The 26853-nt window shown below is 33.1% G+C and overlaps 1 protein-coding gene across 2 annotated transcripts in view; it reads left to right on the forward strand.

Moving 5' to 3' along the window:
• The window catches only part of Dll (homeotic protein distal-less), a 161613-nt gene extending 148203 nt beyond the window's left edge, over nt 1–13410 (forward strand). The window contains exons 4-5 of one of the 2 annotated variants that reach the window (XM_076401667.1): nt 4114–4366; nt 12376–13410. In XM_076401667.1, the coding sequence (XP_076257782.1) occupies nt 4114–4366; nt 12376–12394 (272 nt within the window). In that variant the 3' untranslated portion in view covers nt 12395–13410. The remainder of the gene's footprint in view (nt 1–4113; nt 4367–12375) is intronic. The other variant, XM_076401666.1, reaches the window with a different exon arrangement.
• The last annotated feature ends 13443 nt before the right edge of the window (nt 13411–26853 follow it).

Raw genomic sequence — 26853 nt, forward strand, 5'->3', positions numbered from 1 at the left:
TTGTTCGAACAATTTATGAATATCAGGTCTCTTAAAACATCATCATTACAAAACACTGTTACCATCATTAGCAAAATTTTTACAAATTGTTTCTTTAAGCCAAATTTGATGTGCCGTGCTGGTGGAAGAATCTTTTTGCTGTCCATTAAGGTTTTATGTAAAATTTTCTTCTTATATACATAAACTAATACATAAGCTTACACCTAACCTTTTTTTATTAATTTCCTAGAACGTCAACAATCTGCCCGTATATCTTGATATGTAAAAGATAACTTCAGTAAGTGATCTACTGTACAATTTATAACCTAAATCTTATTCTAGATACTATTCTAGCTTATTCTAGAGATTAGTAAATCTCACTCTATGTGTCTATTAATTAGTTCGTATGGTAGTTTGCGCTTGAGCCTATGCACTTCACTGTCATCGCGCACATTTAACTGTTTGGCGAATGCATTGGGATACACTAATAGTATTTCGGAGTAGTTCGCACTAACACTCCGAATCACAGTCGTTATGGGTTCTATGGGGATATCGCGCTGAATCAGCTTGTTGGACACGTAATATGGCGTATCGATGATCACTCTGGAACCTCTGGAGAATATCTGTGTTAGATTTGTTAGTACTATCCCACAGTTCAATACCATAGGTCCAAACGAGCCTAAGTATTGACTTATACAGTAAAACTTTGTTATCTAATGATATCAGCTAATGATGATCAGCCAGAACATTTGGTTTAGTTTAACCCCGAGCTGTTTGCGTCTTGTCACTATATGTTTTTTTATGTCAAATGTCGATCGAAATGAATTCCCAGATATTTAACGTTGTCGGCTTGCGGAAGTTCATGATTATTCAATTTTACTGAGGGACATGTACTTCTACGAAGGGTGAATGTCACAGGTAGATTTTGTCACATTTGCTTTGATATTTTTTTTTTCGTTTTCAACCACAATTCGACTGTGTTAAAATGAAGTTCCTCGTATAATGAATAAGTTGCTGTATCGTCAGCATATGTTGCAATAGTAGTGTTTCTTGAGGTCGGTAGGTCAGCTGTAAAATGTCTGTCTGTGAGGTACGATTTCAGGAGTTAAAGTGCGTATAGGGCAAAATTTGCAGTCCAATGTGCCACACTTTTCGAAGGACTCAGAAATATCGAGAAATGCAGGGGAGCAATATTTCTTATCTTTTATATCGTTAGTTAATTTGGCTGATTATTTTATGTAATTATTCTATTGTTCCGTATTTATTAAAGAAGTCAAATTTAGGGTCTGGAATAATAAGTCTCTTAGTGTATAATTTTTCGAACTGTTTATAGATCAGAGGTAACAGGCTTATAGGACGAGAAGAGGAAACGTTTTCTGAATTTTCCCTGGTTTAAGATTCACAATGATTTGAGCCACTTTCCAAATGCTAGGAAAGTAATTAAGTCTTAGCGTAGCATTAAATATGAATGTTATTAATTTGATATACTTTCCTGTCAGCTCTTTTAAGATTCTTCCAGTTATTAGGTCAAAATCATGAGCTTTTTAGAATTGATTTCTTTATGTATTGTTTGTTTTACTTCCTTTCCTCGAGTGTTAAGAAAGTCAACTATATTATTTTCTTCTGTTGCGGATATTTCAGGCGGTTTCGGATTAAATACTGTTTTTAAATGTTTAGAGCCAACTTCCGCTTTATCTATATCATTCCTAGCTCAAGTATTGTTGTCAGTTTTAATGGGTTTTAATTATTTTTGTTTGTTTCCAGAGAGAATATTTCGTAGCATCAGTAGGCGTTAAGTTTTCCAAGTAGTTTTGAATATCTTGATTTTGTTCCTTATTTATTAGCTCTTTCAGCTCTTTTGCGGTTTACACATAACTAAACTTCAAATCTCAAACCCAATCATTACCAAATCAATCTGAAACCAGATACGCACACTGAACAAGCGAATAATTTCTAATCGAAAGGCTATAAAGGCATTTTTCCGGTATCACTTGTTATAATTCCATATAATACACCTCGTTACCTTGTCATACATATTACTCTGTATTATGAATACATTCTCTTCAAGTTTGAAATCTATCAAGCCGATTACCACGGTCTCGCGAGCAGGAAAAATCGTAAAACAACAACAAAAACAACTAAGGTTTTTCTGAGGATTATGGGACAACGATTGTAATTAATAATGTTGGGTATTACGGACGAAAAAAGAAACGATTTAATAAATTGATAAAGGATTTGCGAATTATATTGCAGCGTATTGGGCCAGATATTGTTAAATAACGCCGATAAAGTAGTTCGCTGTACATTGGAAATGTAATGAATGGAAATTAAATGTAAATGATGGCAATTACTAATCTCTTACAAGTGATATGTTCGTTTTTATGGGTTTTTTTATGGGCGCCACTCGATACTTGTATGTATGTGTTTCATAAATGAATGGCGTGAGTATCATTCTTCGCTGTATGCTCAACATATCTTTATTTATCAACATAAATACTGTATAACTAGTTTAAGTAAAATCAAGATTTATTAAAAAACGATTTAGTTTTGAGTAAATACTAAAGTTGCTTGAATAAATTAAATATCTTTATTTTGCTTGATGGATTTATATAATGGGTTTATTATCGAGAAACTGAATCATATAAATATAGTTATAGTCAGTTTTCTTTAAAAATTCGAAAAAGGTTGATGTCAATGGCACGATACCACCTCAGGACATTTTGGAAAATAGTCCTTTTTTTCACTGATCTTTGATTCAAACTTTTTGGCAATTAGCTGACTCAACAGGGCTTGTTCTGTCTAAGCTACGAATATTTTATATTTATTGTAATGGTTTTTTGATGTACAACATTGTTAGATTTATTTTCTGGTGCAGAACTAAATCATGTTTATGATTTTCTAATTCGAGAAAATTCACAATGAAGCATTAGTTTTAATTAGTTTTGCATTTGCAACTTGCTTCATTAAGTGTTGCACCTACGTTATAGAATGGAGATCGAAAATGCCATTGCACATACGAAGGAATTTCAAGGAATTCTATGATAGCCAAAGTGTTGCAGAAAAGCAAATTAATCGTAAATTGATGAACGCAACACGTATCTTTGGACATAAACAAACATGGACAAATATGGACTTAGACTGTTCAGTTCTGAGGCTGCACTGTAGTAACAATAGGTATTTATAATAAATTAATGCATGAGCTAGAAGGCCAATTTTGGCACAGAATTAATTAAGGATAACAAATAATGGCGTCACCAACTTTATATATAGAATTAGTATATATACAATAGATATATATTAAAATTCAATGTTTGATATGTCATACATAAATAGCAATACCATGGTACATTAAGGTAATTTCTTCAACATCTATTTCAGTTTTGTTTATTCCTGAATGCGAAATGACATGATCTATGCTGACTTGTTGTAGACTGGTCGTGGTGACAGAACGGTTGTTCACTGTGGCGATAGTTGTGGGTTCTACTTCTACTGAGCACGGTCGTAAATTTATATTTGTGAATGTCCAAAAGGCAAAAGTGCAAAATTTGACAAGGAAAATGATGTCAGACCAGCCAGTAACTAAACTGTGTAATCGTAAATAAGAACTATTTCCTTTAAAGTTTCCTTTTTTAATTCATATCGACCATCGTGATTCTTTTCGTATTCAATGTTATGTAGAGGGTTTAAAGTTTTTCATGTTTTGCTTGGAACGATTTCTCTTGGTTTTTCGTCCATTATTACCAACTGTTGATAAATTTCAAGCCATCTATTAGGAAAAATTTAAACTCCTTTTATATACGTGTTTATTTATATAAAATGTATTTATTTTGATTATTTTTATCAACCAATTCTTAGGTTTTAAATAAAATTGATCGTAATGCAGTAAAAACGGCAATCCCGATTCGGAGGGAATCGGTGCCCACAGCAGGAATTAATTAATTAACCGAATTAAGTGTACTATATCAATTTAAATCGTAAAAACCCCCATAATTCCGACGGTTTCCGGTTTATCTCGCTCGCCTTTTTTTAATGGACGAGTACTAAATGAGAGTTCGTGAAATATATTCGTAGGAAAACGCTTAAATATGGGTGGACTAATTACAACTTATTTAATTCGTGTTTGTATTGTTTCAGGAGGCGGTGGAGGTTCCTCTAGCGGATCGCCGGCGACGGGGGGCTACATGCAACACCCCAGTCCCGCGCCCAGTTCCACCCCCGGCTCGGACGTGTCGGGGCAACCCGCCGCCAGTCCCGGGGGATGGGACGTGAAGCCGCAGCAGCCGGTGCACGCGCATCCGCCCCATCCGGCGCCCCATCCACATCCGCCACCCCACAACTACCTCCCCCAGTACTCGTGGTACCCGACGGACAACCCAGGCCTTCTGACGTAAGTACCAGTCATCTTTATCTATTTAATATCTAGATTACACTGCCCGACAACACTTTCTATCCGTTGAATTGAAACAAATACAACTTTTTCTTGAAAGTAGAATCATTTGTTACGTCTTTTGATATAAAGATGTACTATTTATTTATATCTTTCACGGCTTTCAAAGTAGTTTAAATGCCCTGGATATATTTAGATGTAAATTTTGATATGCCTATAAAAAGAGGTTAGGTTAAGTTGTGTTAAGAAATGTGCATATTATATAGAATTAAAATTATGGGGAATAAAGTCCATAAATATTTAAAACATTGTGTAATTTTTGATGAATTGAAATCGATTTTAGTGTGCGAGAATATTTGGGTTCAATCTTCGCCAATTAGTATGAAATATCTTAGTGGTCAAATGAGTATTTCGAAATTCTTTCTTCTGTGTATGAATATTTAAAAAAAGACTGGCCCCCATGTTTTCGGTTTGGATTAGTGTAATGGATCCACCACTGATAATACAATGCAAAAAATCTTTACAGTTTTGTCGCTGAAGCAGCGCTTCGCACATGGCCAAATGCATTTCAATGTCTCTTGGCTTCGATTCATAAGCTACTGAAAATGATTTCTTGAGTTACTCTCAACAGAATTCGTATTGTTAGAGTTTGAGGAGTTTAAAGCATCTTATAAAAACCGAAACAAATTTTTTCACAATCACGATATTAACTATTATAACATATTGTTGTTCTAAACGGCAGAGATATATTTGTATGATTAACATTTTTCTTCAAAGTAGAATCATTTGTTACGTCTTTTGATATAAAGATGTTCTATTTATTTATATCTTTCACGGCTTTCAAAGTAGTTTAAATGCCCTGGATATATTCAGATGTAAATTTTGATATGCCTATAAAAAGAGGTTAGGTTAAGGAAGTTGTGTTAAGAAATGTGCATATTATATAGAATTAAAATTATGGTGAATAAAGTCCATAAATATTTAAAACATTGTGTAATTTTTGATGAATCGAAATCGATTTTAGTGTGCGAGAATATTTGGGTTCAATCTTCGCCAATTAGTATGAAATATCTTAGTGGTCAAATGAGTATTTCGAAATTCTTTCTTCTGTGTATGAATATTTAAAAAAAGACAGATAAAAATATGTTTAAAGTACATTACAAAGTTTGGTAATTTGTATTTTAGTTACAATTTTAAAAATAATTCTTGTGTCTTTACACTTCTTGGGATTTAACTGGAGTTTGGCAGCTCACAGTATGTCACTTCAAGTTGATTCTACCAAATACAGAGTATTACCTTGGATATCCGCTTGTCCTCCATGGCCCCCATGTTTTCGGTTTGGATTAGTGTAATGGATCCACCACTGATAATACAATGCAAAAAACCTTTACAATTTTTTCGCTGAAGCAGCGCTTCGCACATGGCCAAATGCATTTCAATGTCTCTTGGCTTCGATTCATGAGCTACTGAAAATGATTTCTTGAGATACTCTCAACAGTCATGCATATATTTCTTGTGTTTTACACGGATTATCATCGAGTAATGCCTTCAAATCCTTGTCTTCGAGTGTTATTGGTCGTCCAGATCGTTCTTTATCTTCGGTGTCAATGTCACTTTTAGTTAAAACGTGGAAACCGGTATTCGCATGTTGAAATCAAAGGAACATGGTTACCAGAAGCTTCACACAGCATTCGGTGACATCCAGCCGGCTTGTTCTTCAAGCTGAAGTAAAAAGTAAATATTCTCGCATATACATATTTACTGGGTACAAATTCAGATATTTTCAATACACTGAAAACATTTTTTGTTCACACCTGAAGTCATTAGGTATTAGATTGCGAGATCAGATATTGTAAATCCTTTGAAATTAATTTATAGGCCTATATATAGATATTGTATTATTAGTTATTGGACAATCATTTGAAGGATAAAGGGGAAAACGTGCAATATCAGTCACAAAGACAACTAATTAAATTACTTTTAAATGAAAATTTTGATACTTGAACGATAATACATAAAAAATGAAATAAAAAAAGTTAGGTAACTGTGATATATCTGTATATAAATCAAATTTCTATTTAGTGCTATTGAGTTCTTTTTAGTCTATTTGAACATTTCGAAGTTCATCAAAAACTATTACAAACTAGTAATGATGCTGTATTTCGAGGGGTTTACTTTGCTGTCGATTGTTAACGAAAAACGGTGAAAATACTTAAATAAACCAAAATCGTTCAAATGTTCCATGTGCGTTGATAAGTTCAGAATGTGATCTGGTGGCCCGATGGTTGTGCGTCAAGTCAGGTCGTCCACCTGACGGGCGGTCTCGCAGGTCCGCCCTCCAGGTTAGGAGACTGACGTTTCCAGGCTGGGATGGCCCTACGTCAGTGTCGGACACTGTTCAAACAACCAGACCCGCAATTAATGTCCGTACAGAACTCGAACCGTACGTCCCGTATCTCTTCCAGCTCGGGTCCGCGTCACAAACTAATTATCCGTTATTTAATTAAAACAAAAAGGCGAACGAACGGTGGTAGAAATCGTTGTTGAGTTTGCCACGAGAGGAAAAACGATTTTCTTCGTTAGGCTTTGATAATTATCGTCTTTCGTCGGTTTGTTTATGTGATTCATACAAATGTTAATTATTTTAACTATTCGATTACTCTTTTATATACTGTATGTTTTTCTTGGCCAATTTCTCTACAAAAAAAAATATTTATTAAAAGCCTTTTGCTATAGCGCCAAGCGTTTCTTAAAAATTTGGATAACTACGTTGAACTTAGATAACTATATTACATTAAAGTAAAACAAAATAGACTTAAACAATAATATTTTATTTACTATTAATATAAACTAATAGTAAAAACAGTGAGGCTCTCACATATTTTTTATCTAAAATAATCAGATGTTAGTGTATATATCATATGAGACATCGTAGAAACGCTGTAGGCAACTGTTTCTTTGGTGTAATGGTTTAGAACACACGCGGAGGTCGTTGATTCAATTCCCAACAGGGCAGCAGTCCAGTTTCTTATTCCAGTGGGACATTTGTCAAATCACCTAGACTAGGTAGCGGATTCCAGGACCTGAAACGTTCCCTATTTCCAATCATTGCTTCTTTATTCCAATTTTTCCTCATGCGGGCTGTACTTTTACTTAAGCTATCCATTGGAATACTCTATAAAATAACTGCATAATTTATTGAGTAAACTAACTAACTAACACTTAAAAGAGAAAAATAAAATAGCAACAAGCAACTAATTCTATCTATTCTCTCAATTATTTGAAGTCAATTCATTTTTTTTTGTTAAAAATAGTTTTTGTACATTTTCGCTTGAGGGAAAAATCCTTCTTTTATGCATTTTCGTGTATTATCTTTAGTGTATTTTTAGACTCATTAGGCAATATAAAGCTTGAATTTTTTTGAGAACTCTTCTGATGAATTGTTTATAGTTAAGGTTTTTGTTATGATGATTTTATGAACAGCTTTTTTGTTGTAGACCTGTGTTCTTTAACTTCAAACTTAATTTTTAAGGATTTTTAAAGCTTCTCTTATAGCTCTCCATTGTTTACATTCTCTTTCTGGGTCGATTAATTCTCGAATTTCAAGTTCTGCTGATCAATATTGCAATGCAATTTACTGCAATTTACTCATTCATGGTTTTAATTTCTCTGCATAAAAATTATATCTTCTAATTCTCATAAACCATCGTTTATATAGTAAAATTGACACAGGTTTAAAGTTACTGTTGCAAATATCCATCAAATTTACAGATCATATCATACTCTGGAATAACATACCAGAATAATTTTACCATTTCACTAATTAACTGTCTGCAAGTTGCATTTTACATTATAATATGTAAATGTATGGCAAAAATTGCAGTGAATTTTGTTTGGTACACGTAATTTTTATAGTTTTATTTCTCTTATCTTTGACTGCCTTTTTCCAATGTTAACCAAATAATACTAAATTCAATATTAAAAATACAATATTAATAAAAATATTTTATTTAAATACTAGTTAACATTTGTTTAAAATATTTTCTAAATACATAAAAAACAACATGTAATATGACAACTGACAACTTATTTTCTAATTGTACATTAATTATTGTCGTAAATATTATAACAAGAAAATCTATAAAATAAGTCCATGGTCGCAGTTACGTATTACAATGTTCTAATATTCCTTTGTATTTTTTTTATATATATGTAGGAACTGTTATGGAAGGCATGGATGATAATGTGAAGGCTGTTGTAGATTGGTTGACTGTTACCACATCGCTTGTAAAAAAATTTCGTAAGTTATCTAAACCTCCTTCTGAAGATCCTCTTCACAGTTGGCTCCTGGTGATCTTCGGGACAAAAAATTGTTAATAATGAGACTTTTGAATGCTGAGACGAAATGGTCAGACGTCAAAGAAACCTCTCTAATCCCCTAGCTTCTATCCTGCTGAAAGGGCCTAGTCGTTACGAATTTTCTCTTCTCTATGTACTACTATGTATGTACTATTTATTCTATGAACTTCTTTAGAAGCAGAAACTGCTTTGTATAAATGCTTGGCTTTTTGGAGTTAACATAAGTTGTCGAGTAACATTAACTGCAGATAGTATCCGACCTGTAGATTCTATAAAATAAAAATTATAAAAATTAACAAAATAATAATAATATATTACACACACTTACTTGTACTTTTTGTTGTTGTATGGTCTGGCTCCAGACTGCCTGAACTTGAAGTTTATCATTGTTTAACTTATCAAATTTAAAACAAAACTCCTGGGAAAACGATTTATTCTGTTGGAACCACAAAACATTGAAATATTAAAACATTGACATAAAAATTTAAAACATTAAAAACGGGTGTGTACATTTTGTGGTTAGGACCTTCACTTGACAGACACTACGTTATATTTTATGACATTTATAATTCAAATAGAAAGAAAGAAATCAGTAATATTTTTATCGGTGGCCCTCTGGCGGTATGGCAGTACACTGAGAACATGGTTACGGGTGTACCCATTTAAGTTTCCATTCTATATTTCAATGTTTTGTGCTTTATACGACAGAATAAAGAACGTATAGAGAAGTCTCACTCAAAATTGCAATCAAATCGGTTCAATAGAACTTCAGGCATTATATCAACCGTCGTGAAAAAGTCGTTTCTAAACCGTGTAACTAAAATAGACTCTTAACAATTTGAATTTTAAAAAATCCTCTTAGGAGTATATTTTTAAACAGTTTAGCTGTGAAATTATGAAAAATCGAAATTTCTAAACTAGAATACTAGATTAATTCATGTGGAAACCGAGATTTCTCTTGCTGAATTTACTCATTGTCACAAACACCAAACAATTTTCTGGTGCTCTGCTCCCTTTTTCCCCTCTTACGAATTAAAAAAAAAACAAAATATGGCAGAAGTGACTTTCTAGAATCTTCATATTCAAAAGGTAATAACCTGCCTCTCAAATGCGCTACACTATGGCTTCAGAGAATTCGTATTGTTAGAGATTGAGGAGTTTAAAGCATCTTATAAAAACCGAAACTAATTTTTTCACAATCACGATATTAACTGTTATATCATATTGTTGTTCTAAACGGCAGAGATATATTTGTATGATTAACATCATCAAGGAGAACAAAAATTTACAGAGAGCATATTCGTTTTTTTTTATATAAAAAGAAGACAGAAAATTAAGAAAACATTATTCCTTAATGGGTTAATAAACAACTTCCAGCAACTTTCCTTACGAAAATGTATCATAAAAGTCGGGGAAAAAACAGCGACGTTACAGTCCGACGGCACCATCGTATAATCGAATACATCCGGATTCATACGTTCCTATTAATTAACTTCGTTATCGCGGCTATTAAATATGAACGAGAAAATCAGATTAATTCATTCGTTTTAATGAAGCGGATTACGACGGGCGTCCCAAACCGAAAGGAAATCTTTTATTTCCTATTGAAAACTGGTGTGTTTGGTTGGATCGATGCGAAATGCTTAAGTTCAGTTCAGCTTTAATGTACAAGAAAAACGTAATCTAAATAAAATAACATTATAGTTAAGTTAACATTATAGTTCATATAAAAACTACAGATAATTATACAGCCATAACAGTTTATAGGTTAGAGTTATGACCTCTTACCACTATTGCTTTCAAGAATTTTGCGTACGTCTTACAACCGGACAACTTTCTCTGGTGATATCCAAAAGTTGCAATATTTCAATATTTGTACGAGAATGGAGTCTTTCCTCATGCCCCCTTGCAATTCTCTTGATTTCTTGACTGACTGTGGGTATCTGAGGGTTTCGATGTAGGTAATCAGACTTATAGTATTTGGGTGCACCCGCAATACCTCTCAGGACTTTGTTCTGATAAATTTGTATTTTGTATCTGTATATATATATATATATATATATATATATATATATATATATATATATATATATATATATATATATATATATATATATAGCGAAAATATACGCTCAACGTCAGAATCACTGGCGTATGGATGTTATGTTTCTTACTATGAATTCTTACTATATCCCAAATTAAAATAAAAATAAACTACTTAAGGTGAAGTTTGGAATACATTTATACACTAAACAAGTTCATGTGGTTTCGTTAGCATCAAACTTCTGATATCCTGCGTGTTTTCCTGTAACTGTGTTGCTTCACATTACTGTAATTTAGCAACCTTATTTTAGGTGTTAAGACAAAATATTAGATCGCTTGTTAATCGATCAAATTGGTAATTAATTGTAGAACTTTGATTAGGCTGCCTTGGATTGCTAGTTAGTTTGATGTTTTAGTGCACCCCATATGTCCAAATTGCCAAAAGATTGGTATGCTAAGTTTAGACGTGGTGAAATGACCACCAAGGACGGTGAACGCAGTGGACGCCCAAAAGAGTTTGTTATCGACGAAAACATTAAAAAAATCCACAAAATGATTTTGAATGACCGTAAATTGAAATTGAATGAAATAGCAGACACTCTAAAGATATCAACTGAACGTGTACATCGTGTCATTTACGAATATTTTGGTATGAGAAAACTCTGTGCAAGCTGAATGCCGCACGAGCTCACTTTTGACCAAAAACAACGACGAGTTGATCATTCGGGACAGTGTTTGAAGATGATCAAGCGTAATAAACCCGACTTTTTGAGTCGTAATGTGACAATGGATGAAACATGCCTCCATCATTTCACTCCGAGGTCCAATCGACAGTCATCCGAGTGGACTGCACACGATGAAACCGCTCGAAAGGGAGGGAAAACGCAACAGTCGGTTGGCAAGAATATGGCGTTTGTATTTTGGGATGCGCACGGAATAATTTTCATTAACCCCTTAAAAAAGTAGGGACCATTAATAGCGACTATTACATGGCGTTATTGGGCCGCTTGAAGAAAGAAATCACCGGAAAACGGCCGCATTTGAAGAAAAAGAAAGTGCTGCTTCACCAAGACAGTGCACCGTATCACAAGTCAGTAAAAACGATGGCAAAAATCCATGAATTGAGCTTCGAATTGCTTCCTGATCCACCCTAATCGCCAGATCTAGCCCCCAGTGACTGGTTCCTGTTCTCAGATCTCACAAGATTGCTCGCTGGGGAGAAATTTTCGTCGAATGAAGCGGTGATCGCCGAAACTGAGGCCCATTTTGAAGCAAAGGAAAAATTGTACTACAAAAATGATATCGAAAAGTTGGAGAGTCGCTTGAAGGGAATTATGTTGAATAAGTAAAACTAATTTTTACAAAAAAATGTGTTTTACTATAGTAGGTCGGGGACTTTTCAATTGACCTTTTATATAGAAGTTGTAAGTAGTTTGAAACCTTCACAAAATTAAAATGAATTTTGGATTCTTTTAAAACTAACGAATTGATAGTCCATTAAGAGGCAGCGTAATCTGAACAGTACCAAACTCTTATTTTTAGTTTTTAATACAAATTTTACTTAGTTCTTAACAACTGTGCTAATGATATCTTTCTTTTTGTTACAGAGTATGGCCAGCAGTTTAATATACGCCCTTCCGCGGTTAGTTTGCTAGAACCACAAAAAATAAAGAAGAATTAAGGATTCGAACACAAACAAACAAACTCTTATCCAAGAGGAAACCGTGACCAGTCGTGTACATGTTATTGTTGTTTATTATTTTGAAATTGTTGTTTCCTTGATCATTCCACTCTCGTTCTGAATGGTACGCCAATGGACTGCCGATCTCAAAACGGAATGGTTTCTCGTGTATGTTAGTGATGATGGTGATGATGATGATGTTGCTGATGATGACGACGTGTAACGGAAGAGAGACAGTTTGTCCGTTAGTCGGACTCGCTAAATCAAAGGATCATGTCATTCTATGGTGCAATATATACATTAGATATTTCGTTGGTAGAATATTTGATTAAAAAAAAAGATAAATAATGAAATTCCTCGAAACGGATCAAATATTCCACGTAACTCTTTTTTTTTTCATTCACGTAAAGTTTAGTTCGTAAATCGTTCCAAAAAAATCACTAATACTAACAATAATTTATATATTGTAGAAAAACCGAGATATATTAAACCAAAACTTTTAATATATCAGGTAACAGGTCGATGAAGAACGTTCGAACCCTTTTTTTGTGCGTGTGGATACGTTCGAACCTTGTTCGCCCGATCTGTGTTTGTTTTTATATTTTTTTCTTGTTGTTATCAAAAACGGAAAGGCGTACAATTTTATACCCCCCTATCCCCCCTCAATCCCTTTGTAAATTTCTACAGTAGACTTGACCGTGGTAATGGATAAATATAAATAATTTTGTAAAATAAACCATAGTGATTCCTGTAATATATTATTATATAAATACACAGAAAGAAAAACGATTTAAAAAACTATTTGATGAATCTGTGGGTGAGTGTAAGACAGATTATGTACCTTATGTAAAGTAGATTTTAATTGAAGACGCTGTCTTAAGATTAGGTAAAGTAAAAATTATAAATAAAAGAGGAAGAAGATATTTCTAAATGTGTAAAATATATGAAATAACAATCTTTACTTTCTAAGTTTTATTTACCCCCTCCTTTCCTTTATTAAATACTTTTTCAATGAGAAACATAAAAGAGTTATTAGCCAGCTTGGTGGCGCAGTGGTAACGGCGATGGGACGGTCCTCCTACTGTTGTGATAGCCGCGGGTTTGAATCCTGTTGGGGCATTGTCGTAAATTTACGTTTGTGATTGTTTAAATTTTGTGAGTGTGAGTGTGAAATCCGACAAGGAAAATGATCCCAGTCACGCCAGTAACCAGGCTGGGTAAGACCGGATGTCTTTTGGGATGATTTCCAAAGTCGGTCACTTGCCAGTCGGTAGGCTTAATGCTGAGGACCGTGGTTCATGGTTCGAAGCCCACGTTAAACTTTAGGCCCAGTCCAGATAAACCCATAGTTGGTACAAGGAGACTTTAAAATATATATAAAAAAGAGGTATTTTCTATAATTTACCAATTGTGTCTAATTCTATACAAAATAATCTCGTTTGGATATAAATTTCAAGGTTTCTGAAGTGCCTTTAAAATTTTCTTTCAATTTAGTCTCCTCGATCCATCCAAATCTGGCAGAGTAAAATCATGAGAATATGGATTGCGTTGAAAGTTGTTGAGAGTTATTGGACAAAGACTGATTACGGGTAATGGGGAAACCAAAAGACGGAAGAACACTCTCATCGTCTTTTTGAGCTTGTTCTTTCGTGGTTTTCTCTATATGAGCTCACCATTAGCACAATATTTACTTACTTACTATAATGACACTTCGTATGAAACAATACGACATTTTTAAGGAAAATTTAATGTTTTTGTTGCCAGATAAAGCGATGAAGAGGAGATACAAAATAAACTTTAAAATCGATTACCAAATAATAAATTGGTCGATGTCAACAGATTTACTAGTAGTTATTTGTGAATTCAAGCACCAGTTTTTTGGATTTGCACGCTACGTGCCTTTAAATCGTTTAAACATTTCAAACTAATCAAAAAGATTTACTCTGGACAAGGCATGATCACCAAATAATTTTGTAAATATATTTCAAACGTTTGTGTAAGTTTTCTGAAGGTTTTTGAACAAAAACTACATTTTAAATATCCACTGCTTGCCGTTTTCATCAAGCACGTTGAATGCTTACTCAACCAGATGTTTAGAGTTGACTTGGTAGAAACTTTCTCAATTGTGAAGTAAACAAAATCAAGTGTAGCGCAAGGCAGAGTTATGGGTCGTGTTCTTTACCGTATATATGTGGTATACCATAAATATAAATTGGTACTATGCCTACATTTGCTGGTTACACTGTCATACTTGCTATTGGAGGTAATAGCGAAGAAGCAACCAGAAAAATGCAACGCGTAAGTAACTAAATTATTGGTTTATAATATAAATTAATGGACTAAAGTAGTGCAATAAATATCAACGACACTAAAGCAGTGCATATTGACAATGCATTGCACGACAAGACTGTTCATATACTAATAAATTTGAATAATACTGTCATCCGATACAGTAATAGTGATATGTGGAAGATATTTGGGAGAAAATTTAAATTATCCACAATGAACATTGCTGTACAAGCAGATACTAAACCCTGTATGAAGCTACTTATATTTGATGGTCTGAAGTTGTTAGAGTACTGAAATTAATATTACTCATGATACTTTTGTTATAATATTCAGTGGTATGGTAATTAAATTGTTAATACTTTGTTGATTATTAAAACGTAATGAAAAGTAGATTGAGAATTAGTTCCTGAGTGTTAGTTCTTGAGATAATTTGCATATATTTTAATATACAGAGATCTGTTATTGTAATTAATGTTATATATTTAATATATTTGTGATCTTATATAGAATATATTTTTAAAAGAAGTTTAGTAAACATAATTAACTTAATAAATTATAGTCAAATGTCTACCACAGGACGATCATAGAGTAATTGAGGGTTAACTCAATAGGTGTCCCTGGCAAAAAGCTTTGCTTTGCCCAACATCCCAATGGGGTTATGTCAGCCATTCAAGTATTTTGATTGGCATATCTTAATCTACTTTATAGGTTACCGTTAAGAAACCTTTCACTGTAAAGACACACACGGGACGGTACGGTACGTAATACCCTGACGTCACGTTTAATTGGCCAATAAAATTTCAATAAAAACAATTTAGTTTCTGAAATAAATGTATTAAAAAACCGAGTTGGTGGCGCAGTGGTAAAGGCGATGGGACGGTGCTCCTACTGTTGCGATGGCCGTGGGGCATGGTCGTGAATTTATATTTCTGATTATTTACAATTTGTGAATGTACTAGGCAAGAGTTTAAAACGCGACAAGGAAAATGATTCCTGTCACGCCAGTAACCAGGCTGGGTAAGACCGAACGTCTTCTGGGATGATTTCTAAAGTTGGTCACTCGCCAGTGGGTAGGCTTAATCCTGAGGACCGTGGTTCGGAGCCCACGTTAATCTTTAGGCCCAATCCAGATAAACTCATAATTGGTTCTGTTTACCTATTCTATCCAAAAGTATATAGCGCATCTTATTACATTTTAATATTCTATCTGGAATATCATTATATTGTGTACAAATAAAAAATTTTAAATTTAATTTTTTTAAAGATATTTGACAAAAATATGTTATATTATCGACGTGGTACTATCGCGGGATAAAATAAAAGAGATAGCTCAAAGATCTACTAAGTAAGTATAATAAAATATTCTGGGGCATGAAATAATACCATGACTCGTTTGTTAGTATAGGAACATCTGGAATTGAAGTTATAGAGTCATCCCCTGTTAGTATGGAATGTAAGTTATCTAAAGGACCATAATGTTCATCTTCTTCACAATTTCCTAAAGGCAAATGATAATAAAAAAATAACTTATGATAAGCGCTTCAAATCATTTCTCAAACGTACAAGCCGAAGGAAGTATATTCTTGAATCCATGAGCTCTAATAGATCCAAAAAAATTCAAACTCTCTTGGTTAAGTAGCCTTAAGCCAATATATTTATTCGGGTAATAACCCAAACATTTTTTTCTTTAATGAAATGATCTAGATCTCATCATCTAGATGTTGGACGTGGCGAAACATCTCCCCCAAAATTTCCTATAAAGTTAAATCTCCATTTCTCCCCTCAGTAATTTCAAACGCCGAATCCAACAGTCCCACAAACTTGACGATACACAACAACAAAAAACCGAGAATAAATAACTGGTTGTTTAATGGAAAGGATTTACGTTTACCGTTTACAATTAATAGTAGATGAACTTATGGCATAATAAACTTCGAAAACCGACGACACGTCTAATAAGCGAAGCCGGTTGTATAACCGATAAAAAAAGCCATAAGGCCGATGACGTTTTCATTGCCTTTTCGGGGCCGATAAATCAGGAGGCGAAATTGCCGTCATTTCACGACTCCACGCTCATAAAACAGGCTGCTCGCGCGGCCAAACTACCAATCCGGACATCTACGTGGCTTAAAGTTCAGCCAAAAGACTCTTTCGTCTTTTACCACTATCATTTTCCGACAAAATATAACCAAATCGATACAAAGAAGGATAAACTACAATGCATAGCTAGCTGTAAGATGACCCATTGTAAATTTTGTGGTGTTACTGGTAATGTAGCATAGATATATTTTGAAAATCATATAGTAATATTCACCATTTCCAATTATATTTTTGCTGTTATAGCTGTGGTGGGACTGCTTCTCTTATAAAATCAACAGACAATATGAATGTATATATGAATGCGAGTCTCTTTCGGCAGGAGGTTCTACATTCGGCTGTATATAGTATCGGAAATCTCAGTTTTGCTCTTTAAACACTAATCATACCATATAAGGCCTCATAGAAAAATTGTAGACAAGTGTATCTATGGTGTAGTGGTTAAAGCATTTAGCTCCCAAACGGAGGTCGCAAGTTCGATTCCCAGCATCGACAATTACATGTTGTTGTTTAGTTAGAACATTTCTCAAATGACCTAGGCTAGGTAGCGGACCCCGAGACCTGAAGCGCTTTTTATATTCAATAATTGTTTTTTTTAGACGGATTGGTGGAACAGTGGTAAAGGCGATGGGACGGTCCTCCTACTGTTGCGATATCCGCGGCTTCAAATCCTGCTGGGGTCGTAAATTTATGTTTCTGATTGTTTAAAATTTGTGAATGTTCTAGGCAAGAGTGTAAAATCCGGCAAGGAAAATGATCCCAGTTACGCCAGTAACCAGGCTGGGTAAGACCAGATGTCTTCTGGGATGGTTTCTAAAGTTGGTCACTCGCCAGTCGGTATGTTTAATGCTGAGGACCGTGGTTCGGAGCCCACGTTAAACTTTAGGCACATTCCAGATAAACCCATAGTTTTTTAAAGCCTCCTTTTACCAATCCAAGCCGCGGATATCGCAACAGTAGGAGGACCGTCCCATCGCCTTTACCACTATATATATATATATATATATATATATATATATATATATATATATATATATATATATATATATATATATATATAAATGTTATTCCTATTTTCCTTCGTACGGGCTGCACTTTTAATTGGCCTACCAATTATAATATTAAATAAAATATCTGCGTGGTTTATTGAGTAAATATCTAACACTAATAATTAAAAAAAAATATTTTAACAAAAAAAAATTCAACATAAATAAGGAACACAGTAGAAAATAAAAATAATAAAACTTAGATTTTTAACACCGATTTAAACGGAATTACGAGTCCCATCTAAACAGATATTAGTCGTAGAAGTTTTAGAGGGTTATCGATTGGGTCGGTAAATTCTTAACACGACATCTACGTTATTTACTAAAATAATAATTGTAAATATCGATGAACGTAAATTGCATAATATAATAAAAAATAGTTGTATAAACTAATTTATTGAAATTGAAGTGATTCTATAGAAAAAAGAAGGACTAGTTGTATGAGACATTAATATATAGTGATAATGTCATTCAAGTTTTTAATACAATTACAACAAGTCAAGTATTTTTAAATAAGTTTGACACAACTTTATAGAGTATTTTTTATAATGACAAAACCTTTATAAGTTTACTGTTCTAATATTTCACACTTCTAAAAATTCACAATAAACCCGTTAGAGCAACGTTTACAATTTAGTGATACCGATTTTAAAAAACCCTGTTTTCTGTGTCAATTTGACAGAACATCAGATATTATTTTGATTAAATTTGCAATGAAAAACTATTTAAAAATTTTACCAGCTTCTATTGCTGCTTCAAATATATATTCTAGTTTGTAATTTACGTAAAATCGGCGCTTATTTATTAGTTAGATGTTAGTATATGACCTGAACATTTTTTCTCAAATAAATATGCTGACGATACAGCGGTTTTACCATCACACGAAAATTCAATATCATCCACAAGAAACCCAACTTCATCTTAACAAAGTCGAATTGTTGTTGAAAACGTGGCGTATCAAAGCAAATGAGACAAAATCTACCCAGGTGGCATTCACCCTTTGTAGAAGAACATGTCCCTCAGTAAAATTGAATAATCATGATCTTCCGCAAGCAGGCAATGTTAAATATCTGGGAATGCATTTCAATCGACGTTTGACATGGAAAAGCATAGTGACAAAACGCAAATAGCTTAGGCTTAAACTAAACCAAATGTATTAGCTGATCGCATAAATGTAAATTATCATTATTCTTGAAGATTCTGCTGTATAAGTCCCTACTTAGGCCCATTTGGACTTATGGTATTGAACTGTGGGGTACTATTAGCAAATCTAACATATAAATCCTTCAGAGGTTCCAGAATAAAGTGTTGCGAGTCATCGTCGATGTCCCATATTACGTATCCAACAAACTGATTCAGCGTGATATCCCCATAGAACCCATAACGAGTGGGGTTCGGAATGTTAGTGCGAAGTACTCTGAAAAACTATTAGTGTATCCCAATGCACTCGCCAAACAGTTAAATGTGTGCGATAATCGTGAAGTGTGTAGGCTCAAACGCAAACTGCCATACGAACTGATTAATAGACACATAGAGTGAGATTTAATAATTTCTAGAATAAGCTAGAATAGTTTTTAGAATAATTTAGAATATATTTTAAAATAAGCTAAAATAGTATCTAGAATAAGATTTAGATTATAAGTTGTACAGTAGATCACTTACTGAAATGATCTACTACATGTCTGGAAAGTTATATTATGTAACTGAAATCATATAATAGTACTTATTGTCCACGGGCAGATTGTTGACGTTCTAGGAGGTTATAGAAAAAAGGTTATGTTTCCAATTTAAACGGGATATCAAGGAAATTTACTGATTCTTCTTGAGGAATTGGGTATCCTTCAAGTGATATTATTAGGTTTATATCTTGACACAGCAACGCAAAATTGACACAAAAAAATATTGAGTTACTAAGCTGTACTCTCCAACGTCTAGGCTATTTGCGGATCTTGTTGACTGTTACTTCATCTTTTAAGAGCGTGATTTTGCGTCAGTTACTCGCTATTGTAGGTCTCTTTTGCAACAATATATCGTTAGAAATGGATGTTACGTTTCAAATATCACCAGTAGTCATTCTCTGTAACACGTTCTTATATATTTATATCTTATATTTTACTGCGGCAACATTTTTCTAAAATTTATTAAATCAAACATTACATTAGATATAGTAAAATCATAATTTACAAATAAATGTATTACTACTGTTCTGTTGTAATTGGATAAATACATAAAAAAGGTGATTACAGGATAAATACATTAAAATTGTAATAATCAAGCTAAAGTTTTACTCTTACACCATACAAGTTTGTGTGGTTTGGTTGGCTTCAATCGTTTAATTTCGTGCGTGTTGTTTCTTGTTGTGTATTGCTTCCACCTTGCTGTCATTTAGTAACCTTATTTCATGATTTAAGGCGAAATCTTGGGTAAATTCGTAAATCCATTTGATTTAGAGGTCATCGTGCAGCTCTTTCTTGGTTGGGCAGCAATAAGCATTGGCAATTATTCGTAAAACTTTATTTTGAGAGTACAGGATTACTGGTTGGTTTGATGCTTTAGTGCAACCGCATTTTAAGTCAAGTTGAGACTATTTTTCGAGTAACTAATAGAGTTGCTTGATTTTGTGTCTGATTTTCTCTGCTTTTTGTCTAACATGATATTGGAGCAACAAATGTTTTTTTTGCATAAAACAAAACGCATAAAACATTTGATTCGTCGACTGCTAAGCTTTCTGATCTGATGTACTCAGCAAATGTTATCTCTTTCAATTTTTTCCAACACAATTTGACAGTGTTTTGTAAAATAAAACATGCACTGTTGTTCCCAAAATTAATTGAATTTTCTAAGAAATCTCATATTTTAATCGAACATAACAAAATAAAGAAACAATGAAGGATCTTCAATGGAAACAATTTTGAATTGTCCCAATCACACGAATTAATATAATTTTGATTAAGTCTAGAGAAACGATCGATACTTCAACCACCATCGATCGAATTACAGAAAAAGGATTGATGCTAGTAGCATTTGTCGAATGTCGATCTGTCGATCCGGAGCCGCTCGACGCGATGCAGGAAACAAATCCGCACGTTTACATTCACGACTTGACATCGTCCAATTACCGGGTCCGAATCGGACGGTCGCTGGATCCTACGACATCCTCCAGCGAACTTCCTAAGACGTAGCGCGGCTCCCAAATGAAAATTAACCACCGCAAACGATATGACCTCGACGTCAATTGAGGCCGCGGACCGGCAACGTCGATCGGCTCGCTCTCTCTTTCTCTCTCACTCTTTCTCTTTGCATCGTACCGATTCAATTGTCCGAGATTGCAGAGAGAAAAAGCAGAAGAGAGAGAGAGGGAGGGAGATTGACGTCGCGGGGGGATAAAGGGGGATTTGGAAGAAAGGAAGCGAAAGGACAGGATAAAAATCATCGTGGCCCGGTAGATTGATTATACTGCGCCGGCGAGCACGTCCTCAATGTTAGAAATATTTGTATATTTTCAGTATTGCTTGGGATGTCGTAGTTCACCATGTTTCTTAATTATAGCCAAACTTCTGATATCAACATAGTACTAGTCTTCAAGGCGTAAAAGTTACTATGTATTATTTTTTAAAATAAATGGCAACGTTCATAAGTTTTATATTAACCTATATATACTAAACATATATATGTATATTAAAAATGACCTTTAAAAAACAGTAAGAATATCACTTTAATTTATGTAACATTTTAAAGCAGGTAAAAAGAAAAATACAGCATAATATTAAATTTTTAATTATAAATTAAAGGATATAAAACAATGAACTTTAATAAAAAAAAAACCATTCACTAAATTACTACATATTTGAATATACAGTACTACAAATGTATTATATATAAATAAAACTTGATAACAACTTCCTTGTAGTTACATTCCTTAATACTTCTCACATTTATTACAATACAATAAAAGTTGCAATAGAACATGTCTCCAAATAAAGTTAAAGTTAATATATTTCATGGAAAAAGGGCTTACCCACTAAAAACACTACTATATTTAAGAAAATCAAGGACTTAAGTACCTAAAAACTCATTAATGTTAATATTTTGTGTTTTTTTTTAAGTATATATACCTTTCAAGAATTTTCTTTTATTTTTTCTTGTCTTCTGAAAAGTTCTTTAAGCAATAATTTTTTTTATCGTCCTGTGCCTTCGAACATTCAATTTCTTAAAATATATTAGATTGTTTAACATTTATATTATGAAACCGACAAAGATTCTGCCGAAATCCACACTGAGGATAGATAGTAAAATCATTAAATTGAGGAGATAGAGAAGGCAGATGATCCTTATTGTCATCGGCTTTTGTTATCCAGCAATCTCATGGTGAAATATGTTTCTTTCTCTTGCTACTAAGTATGTTTTATTGCAAACTTGGTATATTAAGTTACTTTCACCGCAAAATTATCTTATTTATAACTGAAGCTAAAATTACCTTTGACTTTCCATATTTGCAACCCTGTTAAAATGCAGAAATGTTAAATTAAAAGGCCTTTCTTTTTAAGTAAAAAGTCATAATATAACTTTATAAAAAGCCATATAAAACGCTTTAATAGTTTAATAAATAAAAGCCCAACATTGAATCAGAGCAATACGATTAATCGCCATTTCTTTTGAGGAAAAGTTTAGCTTTCAGTACCCTGCAGTGTTGCCAAATCTAAAGGCAAGTACTATATATTGTACCAGGTGCCTCGTCCGCGTGTCGACTCGGGATACCCAGGGGAGAGTGAGCGGTAATAATTTCGATAAAAAAATTACACTGAAAGCGGCATCGTAATTGAGAGTGACAGTTGATGATCATGATGATAATGATGATGATAATATTTAATTAAAGCTCCAAGTTCTGAAGGAAAGTAAGAAGCAGGGGATTCTGTGTCTGGACTGTACAAGGGTTGTACTTGATATTTTAAGCCTAATAATGAAAAGATAGTTATTTATTAACGAAAATGGCTTCATTGTTTGTCGAAGTATTCTCCATGATCGATGAATAATTTTGCATGCACTTGAATCAATCTTGGTAACATTTTTCCCACTCTTATTTATATAAGAATTTCTGACAAAACTCAAAATATTAGAATTAACGAAGTATCGTAGTTATTTGATAGATCCGTCTGACTTTTTCATATTCCTAAAATTGTCTGATTGAGACTATAAATTAATATTAATAAAAGGAACCGAAGGTTATATCTTAATTAACTTGTAAAATGTATGAACATTTAAGTCACGAGTCCATCGTTGCACTTAATATATTTTAATGAATAAACATGTTTAAGAAACGTCTTATAATAAACAATCAGATACATCAGCTTTGTCTGGTTACAAAATTAATGAGTAAAGGGATCCTTCGTTTTCGAGGAAAAAAAATCAAAATGAGATTTTTTTCTGTTACCATTAAATTGTATATTAAACGGTTTTGTTGATGTTAGAATCACGTTGATGCATTCTGATAGAAGATGGTAAATTTCCGTGTAAACATGACGTAACAGTTAATTATAGAAATGTGTATCTGATACAAGTATAAATTATATTATGATTTGTAATACATTTTTTAGAATTTATTAGAGAAAACGCAATAAATGTCTAGTTTCTAATAAAGTCTGATGAGTATCACTACATAGTATAAAACAAAGTCGCCTTTTCTGTCACTATATCCCTATGTGCGCTTAAATCTTTAAAACTACGCAACGGATTTTGATGCGGTTTTTTTCAATAGGTAGAGTAATTCAAGAGGAATGCTTATATGTATAATACATGCATAATATACTAAGGCAACATTGCTAATTTTAGAGGTTTCTAACGTGATGTCGTAAATTAACCTATTTTTTTAGGCTTATTTAGCAATTAGCAAAAACGCTGCCTAACCCTACGAGTTAGATCAAATTAATGTACTACAGTATTGTACACCATAAAAAGGTCTACAAAAAAGTCCGCGATGGTATATGTTTATCTTTTAGGGATAACCCACATTAACCATTTTTATTGTTTACTTTTTACGTGAGAAAATGGCTTATTTACGAAGCTATTTTAAGCAATACGGCATTAATCCTTATCGAATTAAGTACCTTAAATACAGTGTGCAATTAATATAGATCAATATGGTTCCTTACAGTATGTAAATTAAACAAATATTTTCGGAGATATTACAAATTTAAAATTAGCGTTTCAAATGTGTAATGTAATAAAAATTGTATGAATTTAGATATTCCAAAGATAGCAGGAAATCTTCATAGTAAGTATAGGGGAAGAGGAATTGTTTTACTCCAAATTTAATGCGTGCAGGCCAAGGGCAGTAATGAATGAACCAAAAATACTGGATCGATTTTAATCATGTTTTCATTGAGTGACATAGGCATATATATTTTATGCCCGTGCAAAGTCGGAGCGGGCCGCTATGTTTTTATATACAACGTTCATATTTTTTCTGTAGTGTATTTAATTTAGTATCAGCATTGCACCCGTGCGAAGCCGGGGCGGGTCGCTAGTGTATTAATAATTTGTTATATTTTGTTGAGACACATTATGTATATGTTGTTAAATATGCTTTAACATAATATTTTAATAACATAGAAGTATTAAAAAAGAGGAATATAAGATTTCCAATTAAAAATAATGACAAACATTCTAATATAAATATATTCTGGATGTTTTTGGTTTTAAAAAGTCACTTATGAAGAAAAATTAGTACAATATATATTAATTAATATATTTCCTATCCATTTTCTACAAAGTTCTACCATTTTTCTGGAAATATGGTGGCACAGTTTGTGTTTTGGAACCGTATGCCATCCAAGCCATGGCCTCAAGCCAAGCCATGAATGGTAAATAATTTCCTATTCGAGATGCAACATCCTTCACAACTTTTGTAATTGTTCTACCCAAGAATGCAAAAACCCGACAAACAAAATGATCTCAGTCACGCCAGTAACCAGGCTGGGTAAGACCGGATATGGTCTGGGATAATTTCTGAGTTGGTCACTCGCCAGTCGGCTTAATGTCAAGGGCCGTGTTTCGGAGCCCACGTTAAACTGTAGGTCCAGCCCAAATAAACTCTGTTTGGTAAAAAAGATACTTTAAAATATAAAAGAATAACCAATAATATATTAGTACCTGTATACCATAATCAGGCTAATTAGAAAAGTGTTGTTTTAAGTGGTGAAATAGCAAAAATTAAATTTTTCACTAACTAACATAGTAAAATTCTATATATAAACAATTTAAACCACAAAATCAAATATCCAACAAAACAATCGCAAATCAAAGGAAGTAACATACTTTACAAGTTGTCTTTAGATTAAAATACAATACACTTTGAAGTTTCTTCCACAACTATATAAAGTAAAATAATATAGAGCTCTTATAGAAATACAAGCAAAAATAAGACACTGATATCAATATCTTCTTCCAATTGGAACTGAAAAAGACATGTAATCCTAAATCTACTTAATAAGGAGGAAGTTTCTTAAAAAAATATATCCTTTTTGGTAATTTGCCAAATACAATAAGTGAACAAATTTAACGAAACAATTGCGACCTTTAAACCTATTTTCTAAACTTCCATCATTGTATTTAATTTTTGACACTTTAGACACTACTAGGCTTTTTGTTATATAAGACGAGTACTCTTCGAGGGATGTAACATCCTTTCATACACTGTTGGGTATTCTAGAATTTAAAAGGTATAAAGATAACCCATCAAGAGGTCTAATGGAACTTCCATACATTGTTTTTAAAAGAATACAATTTGTAAAAGCATATGATAAAATCAAGGAAGATTTATTATTTTAATTTGTGTACTTAGATGAGACATGGGTTTTTCAGAATGGGACCAATATTCCTAATGGTCACTGATGACAAGATGATAATAAAATAATGTAGGACAACAAAAGTTCATGGGAAAACGTCAGCATAGATATGAGTGTAGTTGTAAATGCAAATACCTATATATATTTTTGTTATAATATGTCAGAAGAGAACCTAGATAACGTGAGTTCACTGTTACTAGATTTTCATATGCCACCATTTTTCTTCTATATAATAAAAGAGGAGAAAGTAACTTTTCTATTTTTTTTTAATTAGTAAATTAAATTAGTTTTAGTTTCTTTTAATATTTTTTAAAAGGAATTTTTTCCTTTATTGAGTTCATATATTTTTTAGTTAATTTCCTTGAACGTCAACAATCAACCCGTGGGCAATTATTAGTATTATTATAAGTATTATTATATTATTTCAGTTATATAATATAATATAACTATCCTGACCTATTCTGAAAACTATTCTAGAGCTTATTCTAGAGATTATTAAATCTCACTCTATGTGTCTATTAATTAGTTCGCATGGTAGTTTGCGTTTGAGCCTACGCACTTCATAGTCATCGCGCACATTTAACTGTTTGACGAGTGCATTGGGATGCACTAATAGTCTACCGCTACTACTAGAGTACTTCGCACTAACACTCCAAATCACACTTGTTATGGATTCCATGAGGATATCGCGCTGAATCAGTTTATTGGACACATAATATGAGGCATCGACGATGACTCGCAATACTTCATTCTGCAACCCCTAGAGGATATCCATGTCTGATTTGCTAGCAGTATCCCACAGTCCAAATGGGTCTAAGTATTGACTTATATAGCAAAACTTTGTAATCTAATAATAATTTAGATTTACGCCTTTACCCTACCAGCCAGTACATTTGGTTTAGCTTAAGCCCAAGCTGTTTGCGTTTTGTAACTATATGTATTTTCCATGTCAAACGTCGATCGAAAATTTCCAGATATGTGATATGAATCTAATTAATTTGATAAACTTTCCTGACAGCTCTAATGATTCTTCCAGTTAATAGGTCAAAATCATGAGCTTTTTTAGTATTGATTCCTTTATGTATTGTTTGTTTTACTTCTTTAAAAGTAAATTTCTCATGTGGCAGA

Source organism: Rhynchophorus ferrugineus, unplaced genomic scaffold, assembly GCF_030347505.1.
Source record: "Rhynchophorus ferrugineus isolate W39M unplaced genomic scaffold, kcgeb_rfMv2 rfM4, whole genome shotgun sequence".
Classification (NCBI taxonomy): Eukaryota; Metazoa; Arthropoda; class Insecta; order Coleoptera; family Curculionidae; genus Rhynchophorus; species Rhynchophorus ferrugineus.